The 8,807-nt window shown below is 40.7% G+C and overlaps 1 protein-coding gene across 2 annotated transcripts in view; it reads left to right on the top strand.

Moving 5' to 3' along the window:
* The first annotated feature begins 1,400 nt into the window (after nt 1-1,400).
* The window catches only part of AKAIN1 (A-kinase anchor inhibitor 1), a 47,394-nt gene continuing 39,987 nt past the window's right edge, over nt 1,401-8,807 (top strand). Inside the window, exons 1-2 of one of the 2 annotated variants that reach the window (XR_010747411.1) lie at nt 1,401-1,556; nt 1,948-1,992. Coding sequence is in view for 1 of the 2 variants with exons in the window: in XM_066353298.1 (XP_066209395.1) it covers nt 1,541-1,556 (16 nt within the window). In the remaining variant the exon portion in view is untranslated. The remainder of the gene's footprint in view (nt 1,557-1,947; nt 1,993-8,807) is intronic. The other variant, XM_066353298.1, reaches the window with a different exon arrangement.

Below are 8,807 nucleotides of genomic sequence, written 5' to 3'. Positions count from 1 at the left end.
CTGTTCAAGTCTGTGTCGAGCCAGGTGCTAAGAGCAGTACTGATTGTGTTATGTTGAGGCTGTCCATATGCCTCCCTGCAAACTGTAGCTCAAGAGATGTAAAACTCTTTGCATTTCCAATCTTTCAGATAGCTTTGAACAAAACCAGTGCTAATAAGGCTATGTGAATGCTTTATATTTTCCAAAAGAGTGTATAGCCACCAACCAAATTATTAAGAAATACTGTATTTTTAGACTTATCTATATTTTTTCCAGGAAGAAGGCAAGTGAAAAGACTCCATAAAACACTGCTAATGACCCTGATCATCTTCAGTTCTTATACTCCCTTCAACTGCAAAGATAGAGGATAAACTCAAAGCAACTGGCATCTACTTTGAGTCTGGAGGGTCCTTGTGCACTTTAGCTCTATGGTTGTAAGCCAGATGGACTTGTTTCAAGCTGGGTAGTATCTATTGTGAGCTGTTCACACTGCGAAAGCATTTCTTGGGGGGAATTAGTGCTTTAAAATGAGCAGTGGGTTAGAAGCATGAAATGAGTGTGAGGCATGTCCCACTATCTCAGAGTAGAACTGGGTGTATATATGGGGGGCACAGTTTTCAACTCAGTAAAGGCAGGGTAAGCAGTAATGTTTCTTAATGGGTTTCAGGGCTGTTCTCACACTTGAAAAGGACTCTTCTGGCTCATCCTTTAATCGAGTCTGTGAGTTTATCAGTGAAGGAGGCCAGCCTCACCGAAGTCTCGCATCTCCGCTCTGGGCCCTGCTTTCTCTAAAGTAATGACCTTGAGGGTTTCCAAGCTTAGGAGCTGTCTGACCCGGATTGGCTGCCTGGAAGAGGCCTCTGATAGCGGTTCCCTTCCCATGCTTCTGTAGTCACCCTGACCTTCCCTCCCGCTGTCTTTCTGACGTTAGCACAAGACTGGGGACTTGGGCGAGGGAGGAGTCCTGGACCCGGAGGACTGATTAACTTGGAAGTCCCACCCTTCTGTTCAGAACCAGCCCAACTCGGAGTACTCAGAGTCAGCCTCATGAGTAAAGCTTCTTGCTTTAAAAAGGGGGGCCAAACCCATTCTAAATGTCAGCTCAATATCCATGGGGACTAGCGACAGGAGGTAATTAGAAGCAATTAGCTGTCCCCCTGCCGGGAAGCAGGGCAATTACCTTTTTCTCTTTTCCTCTTCCGTCCTTCCTTTTCCCATGGAAGCGGTAGCAGTGCTTTGCTCTCTAAACAGCTATGTACGCTGAGCGGGCAGAGGCAAAAGGGATGAACTGAGCCGGGATTCCGTCTCCTCCTCCCGCCGCCGCGGTGGCCGCCGGCAGAGCAGTGCATTGTGGAGGCTGAGCGCGCCGCATTGGCTGGAGCTGCGGCGCCCGACTCCGCGCAGCGGGGAGCTGTCCGAGGTGCTGACCGCCCCGGCCCGAGGCCGGCCCGCGCCCTGCGCGCGTACCTGCACCGGACCCCTCCAAGTCCTGGCCTTACTCCCGCACTCCGTCTGTCTGTCTGTCTCTCTTTACCTAGGGGCGTAGCGGCTGGAGGAAATCATGGTATTCGCTCCAGGTACACCTGCACTTGTTTTCTCACCAGGTGTCCAAGCGGGGTAGCGGGAAAGAGAAGAGAGAGGGTGGGGAGGAAAGGCCTCCACCTTATGGTTCATCTACGCATTTTGGAGTACAGTCTGTAAGGCGCGGGAGAGTTACCCTGTGTGGAGTCTTCGCCCCTCTCCCCAGTCCTGCCCCATGTGTCCTCTAACAATCTCCAGCCACCGTCCCGCCGCTACTGCTCCTCGGCTTAGCTCCTCCACATCCCATCCGAGTTCAGGCACCTCGAAAACTGGCACCTTCCCCAGCCGCCTTCGTGGGCCAGGAGGGTGGGGAACACGGGGCAAAGAGTAGTGGGCTTTGGGCTACTTCGGTGAGAATCTCCTTCATTGCCCCTTCCTCCTCTACAGAAGTGACAAAGTGACCCGGTTCCTCCTGACCTCCAGAAGAGAGAAGTAAGTGAAACCCCAGGGGAGTGGGACGAAGGTCAGGCCAGCGATACTCCTTAAGGAATTAGACCTGAAACTGGCCGGCCGAAGGCTGCAGCACCGAGACTGCTCCTGCGGCGCTGCCTGAGGTTGCACAGTGTCTTTTTGGAGCTGGCGGTGAGAGACTTTGTTCTCTTTGCTGCTATCTGTGGCTACAAGTTGGGGAAGTCAGATTTGTCTGCGTTTGACTGCCTTACCAGCGTGTGCGTGTGTGTACGAAGACATGGATGTGTGTTTCAGGTGAGGTCAGGTGGAGTTAGGAAACAGCTGGGAAAACGTGGTCATTGTTAACACACGAAGTTGTATCTAGGGGTAGATACAAAGTCTTTCCACCCCCCCACCCCCCAATTCCAATCCCGGCTTTCATTAAAGATTGCTGAGGATAAAAGGGAGTAGGGGAAAGAGTAGAGGAACCTAGCACTCTTGGTTTGCATTTGATGTGGCTATGGACCTCCCATAGCTGGGGAGGAAAGGTATTTTTTAAAGGGAAGAATTGAGTCTGGGCTTCAAAAAATTCACTTAAGAAAACTTGAGCAGAGGAAGTTGCCCTCCGTCCTCCACAAATTAGGTTGCTAGCTGGGGAGGCAGGTATGATTTTCTGTCAGTTTTGACACTCAGCAGAGGGTGTGACTCTGAGGACTGAGTGCTCTGAGAAAGCCAGTACGTCCTTCTGCCCCCTGCTCCCATCCCAGGTAATTCAAGGGAAGAAATTGTTCTGCATAGTGAAGGACAGTCAATCAAAATAGGATCTGTGAAGTTGGGAACCAAAAGCTCTTTATTGTGGATATTAATTACTTAACACTTATAAAACATTTTCTTGCCCTTATTTATTCTTTAAATTACCCTCTGAGGTAAACAATATCATCCTTATTTTACTACCCCCAGGGAGGCTGATTCTAGATACTTCTGACAGCCTCAGCTGGAGTTTTCTGACCTCAGATTCTCTTTTTCCTGTACCTTAGAGCCTATTTCTGGGGGGTGGGGGAAAGCCTCATCAATTCCATGGAAAAAGCTGCTTTTTGGTTTAAAGTCAGAGGTAATCAAGGGGAAGTGTCCTTTCATTCCCAATGTGGGGGATGGCTGATGTTGTCCAGAGTTAGGGTTGTTGGGTGCTGTTAATACAGTATTTTCTAAAAGTATTATTGTGGGTGAAGGATTGTGTAAAGAGCAGTGGTGAATTTCTGGTGTTGACTGATTTGGCTTAAGAAGCCCACTATTTGGATAAGGCTTTGCTTATCTATTTTTCTTCTAAATCTTTTCTTAGCATCCCCCACCCCCTTGAGATGAAAGTAGAAGTTATTCATAATTGTCAGAGATGGCATAAATTAACCAGGGTAAGATATGTGAAACACATTTTGAGTCACTTTTTTTATTATTCAATTTCTTTTGAAAAAATTATAAGCATTCAGGGCCAATAGGAACAGGGTGCTAGAAATATGTCGGTTTATCTTCTTATCAACTAATCATATGTCTTCTAACTCATAGTGATCTTATTCTGAAAGAAAATGATAACAATGAATTGATTTTGAACTCTGCTAGCTTTTCCGAATTACAACCTCATTTCTAGAACTGTTGCTCTTCTAATTCTCCATAATCTGGGGATCCAGATGTTTTATACTAGTCAAGGGAAATACCCCTCACCTCTGCCTCCCAGCCAGCCAAATGTTCAGGAAGGGAGGGAACAGAGGAATGTTATGGTCACTCCAAAATTTAAAAAATGTGTTTGATAATCCAAGATGAATAAAAAAAATTAACAATGAGCTGATTGTAAAAATCAGGTCAGTGGGTACTGTGCCCTTTAAAACCCACTGTAGCTTTTTAAATTCTAGCATAGGGAAATAAGAGATCTAGTTCTGGCCTTGCCTTGGAAGATTGACCAACCTTTGAATGGTTCTGCTGTCTTTTTGCTTATATTAAAGGCAAAGGTGAAAAGTGACAGAGATTTATGGAGCAAGTTTCAGTCCAGATGTACAATGGAATGAGGGAGAGATGGAATGGGAGTTTATATTTAGCTAGGATTCGCTCTTATCATATGTTATAATATATTCTTACATTCTCTTATTTCATTAGTTTACAGATTGTAAGTGACAGTGCTGAAGTTGGGCAGGGTCTGTGAGTGGTTTCTCAGTTTACACAGGACAGACAATTCAATCCTATTCTTTATTCCTTTCTTATACCATTCATAAACTTTGTGATTTGTATTTTCATTTTGTGCACACAGATTTTTAAAACCCTTAATTATGAAGGGCCATGAATACTAATCATTTAAAAATTCAGTTACCGGAAACCTATCATTCATGTCTTCTTTCCTCTAAAGGAAAATTAACAAAATTAATAACCATTCACTGAGGAATAAAGTGTAAATATATTGAATTCTTTATAAGTATGATATATTCTAAAATACTGGTTAAATAAACTAAGCTGGGCCCATGGTTGAGGTAAAAAGACCAAAATAAGGCCCCTTGCTCACTTTTTCTTAGTCTTTTATCCACTCCTCCTCCTTCCTTCCTCTTCAAACTGAAGATGGAATATTTTTTTCTGGAGCAATGTGATAAGATTTAGAGACATATCACCACAGCCAAGTTAAAGCAGATGACACAGCCAATAGAGAAAAATAGTTTGGCTCCTGTGCATAGTACTAAACTGATGCAGGTTACTTAGTCTGTGGCTATACAAAAGCTTTCATTTGGGAGGAACAAAAAGTTCTAGGAGAAGATGTCTAGACTATCCATCCTGTGCAAAACCAACAGTTGGTTTTGTGGAGAATATCGAGACATTTTTAGCCATTTATGGAAAAGTCAAAGTGAAAAAAGGAGAATGACCACTGGACATTGGTTTTGGAAGTGAAGAGGTATACAAGAGCATGTTAGGGTATTTCTTGGCCTATGCAGGGATAGAAAGGATAGGCTAACGAATCAAAAGTCTTTTCAGTGCCATGTTCAACCCAAAGAATTCCAGACTGAGCAATCAGATTAGCAACTCTTCCTCCCCCGAGGAAGAGCTAATAAAAAAGAGTGTGTGATAGAGAGTGTGGACAGAAATTTCCTTATCCCGGGACCACTCCCCACTTTCCTCAGTGATTTGCATATACTTCAGGGGTTAATGCACTTCTCTGTGGATGAACCTAATGCATTTTGACTGGTTTGGATTGCCTTTAGGTATGATGTATTGTCAATAAAAAGGTTGTTAGTCTCTTGCAAAGGAATTAGGCAAGGTATTATAACAAGGATTTCATGGGGAACAAAAATGGTGTAATTGTAAGCAATTAGACAGCAGCACTTTGACTGCTAAGATTAAATTAAAAAAACACCTAGTAACCATAGTTTTAGAGAGCTCTATCAAAAATATTTAAGAAAATTTCATTTGTGACAAGGTAGTTATACCTTTTATTTTTTATATAAGCCAATTTCTGGCAAATCAATCAGTAAATTATAGCAGACATTTACCTCTAAGCTTTACAATCTTCCCACCCAATAAATTCTCTTCTGTTGATGTTTTTTAAAATTTTGTATTAATTTATTATTTAAAAAGTTTACATACACTTTTTGATGTATAATTCTATGGATATTAACATATGTATAGAGTTGTATAAAGAGTATAGAACAGTTACATTGCACCAAAAAAATCACCTCCAGCTACCTCTTTGTAGTCAAGCTGTTTTCTTCACTTCTAACTCCAAGTTACCACTGGTCTGTTTTCCATCCTATGTATTTGCCTTTTCCAGAATGTCATGTAAATGGAACCATGAAGTACATAACCTTTTGAGACTAGTTTATTTCACTCAATATAATGTCATTGAGATTCATCTATGTTGTTGTATGTATCAAAAATTCATTCCTTTTTATTGCTAAGTAGTATTTATTTTCAACTTCTGGTAATTATGAATAAAGCTGTGATAAATATTCCTGTATATGTATGTGTGAATGTAGGTTTTTATTAGTCTAGGTTAAATACCTAGACTTGGGAATACTGGACTTTGTTAGTGTCTGCCTCACTGTTCTTCAGAAGGACTATATCTTTTTGCATTACCATCAGCAATGTAGGAGAGTTCCAGGTGCTCTAAGTCCTTGTCCTTCTGATAAGTGTGTAATAGTATTCATTGTCATTTTAATTTGCATTTCTTTAATGACTAATTGTAATAATTTTATTTTAGGAGCTTATCTGCCATATGCACTTCTTATTTGGTAAAGTGCCTTTTCAAATTTTTTGCCCACTTCTTTTAGCAGGGGGAATGTTTATTTTCTTATTGTTGAGTTTTGAGAATTCTTTGTATATTCTGGATACAGATCTGTTATTGGATATGTGATTTTAAAATATTTTTCTACAGTTTGTGCCTTGATGTTTCATTCTTTTAATGATACCTTTTTCAGAGCAAAAGTTTTCATTTTAATGCAGTTAAATTTATTGTTTTTTTCTTATATAGACTTTGCTTTTGAAGTTATAACTAAGAACTCTTTGCACATCCCAAGGTCAGGGAGATTTTTCTCCTATGTTTTCTTCTAAAAGCTTTATAATTTTACTTTTGGATCTAGTTATGGGATTAGATACCAACTCTCAGGACTTCATATAAATGTTATTGTCTCCTTAATTCCCTACTTTCTAATACCCTTACATTGGAGGTTAGGGTTTCAACATAATAATTTTGGAGGGACATAAACATTCAGTGAATAATAAATGATTTTTGTGTATGGTGTGAATTATAGATCAAGTTTAACTTTTTTGTATGTCCAATTGTTCTAATACCATTTGTTGACAGATGTTATCCCAATTGAATATCCTTTGTGTTAAAAATCAATTGGCTATATTTGTGTGGTTCTATTGTGAAAATTTTGTTCTATTTTATTCACCTACATATCCATCCTTCCACTAATTCCAGATATTTTGTTTACTATATCTTTGTAACATCTTTTAAAATCAAGTAGTGGTAATCTCTCAACTTTGTTCTTCTCTTTCAAAATTCCTTCGCCTTTTCATATAAATTTCAGAATCAGCTTGCCTATTTCTACATAAAATTCTGCTGAAATTTTGATTGGAATTCCATGAAATCTATTGATTCGTTTGTGGGGAATTAATATCTTCTGTTGAATCTCCAGTTCATGAACATGCTATGTCTCTTTGTTTAGGTCTTCTTTGATTTCTTTCGTCAGTATTTTATAGTTGTTAACATATAGATCTTGCCTATGTTTGATAGATTTATGTCTTAATATTTTTCTGGGAGGAGCCACTACAAATGGCATTAAAATTATTCAATTTATAAGCATTTATTGCTATTATAGAAATATGATTGTTTTTTGAATATTGACTTTGTTTTTTATGAACTTGCTTAATTTTCACATTAGTTGTAGTAGTTATTTTATAGATTTCTTAGGAGTTTTAAATGTAGGCAAGCATGTTTTCTGAAAATACGGATCATTTTATTTCTTTTCAAGTTCATGCCTTTTTTTTTTTGTATTTTCTGAAGTTGGAAATGGGGAGGCAGTCAGACGGACTCCCACATGCGCCCGACCGGGATCACCCGCCATGCCTACTAGGGGGCAATGCTCTGCCCATCTGGGGTGTTACTCTGTTGCAACCAGAGCCATTCTAGCACCTGAGGCATGGAGCCATCCTAAGTGCCTGGGCCAACTTTTGCTTCAATGGAGCCTTGGCTGTGGAAGGGGAAGAGAAAGACAGAGAGGAAGGAGAGGGGGAGGGGTGGAGAAGCACATGGGTGCTTCTCCTGTGTGCCCTGGCCAGGAATCACAAGTTTATGCCTTTTTGCATTGACTAGAACTTCTAGTACAATATTAAACAGAAATAATGAGAGCAGGCAATCTTGTTTAGCTCTTAATCTTAGGGAAAAGTATGCAATCCTTCATCATTAGGTATAATGTTAGCTGTAAAATTTTTATAGCTAGATGATCTTTATAGGGCTGAGAAAGATTCTTTGTAGACCTAGTTTGCTACTAGTTTCTTTTTTTTTTTTATAAATCATCAGTAGATATTGAGTATTGTCAAATGTTTTTTCTTCCTGAAATAATATGATCATGTGGTTTTCTTCTTTAATGGTTGATGTGGTGAATTACATTTATTTATTTATTTATTTATTTATTTATTTATTTATTTATTTATTTATTTATATGACAGAGACAAGGGAGAGAGTCAGAGAGAGGTACAGATAGGGACAGACAGGAAGGGAGAGAAATGAGTAGCATCAATTCTTTGTTGCAGCACCTTAGTTGTTCATTGATTGCTTTCTCATATGCACCTTGACCAGCAGCTATAGCAGACTGTGTGTCCCCTTGCTGAAGCCAGCAACCTTGGGCTTCAAGCCAGCGGTGGCCTTAGGGCTTGAGCCAGTGACCATGGGGTCATGTCTATGATCCCACGCTCAAGCCAGTGATCTCGTGCTCAAGCTGGTGAGCCCACGCTCAAGCCAGTTATCTTGTGCTCAAGCTGGTGAGCCCACGCTCAAGCCAAATAAACCCGTGCTCAAGCTGGCAACCTCAGGTTTTAGAACTTGGGTCCTCCACATCCCAGTCCAATGCTCTATCCACTGTGCCACCACCTGGTCAGGCCATTGATTGATTTTTAAATATTAAATCAGATTTAAACTCTTGAGAAAACACTCACTTGGTCATGATATTCTTTTCATGTACTAAGCAGTGCTTTTCAAACTTTTTTTTGTTGTTTTTTTTTTCATTTTTCCAAAGCTGGAAACGGGGAGGCAGGCAGACAGACTCCCACATGCACCCGACCGGGATCCACCCAGCATGCCCACCAGGGGGCGATGTTCTGCCCCT

Source organism: Saccopteryx leptura, chromosome 11 (genome assembly GCF_036850995.1).
Source record: "Saccopteryx leptura isolate mSacLep1 chromosome 11, mSacLep1_pri_phased_curated, whole genome shotgun sequence".
In the NCBI taxonomy this organism is placed as follows: Eukaryota; Metazoa; Chordata; class Mammalia; order Chiroptera; family Emballonuridae; genus Saccopteryx; species Saccopteryx leptura.
Note: the sequence above shows the minus strand (reverse complement) of the source record. Positions and strands in the feature narration are given on the sequence as shown.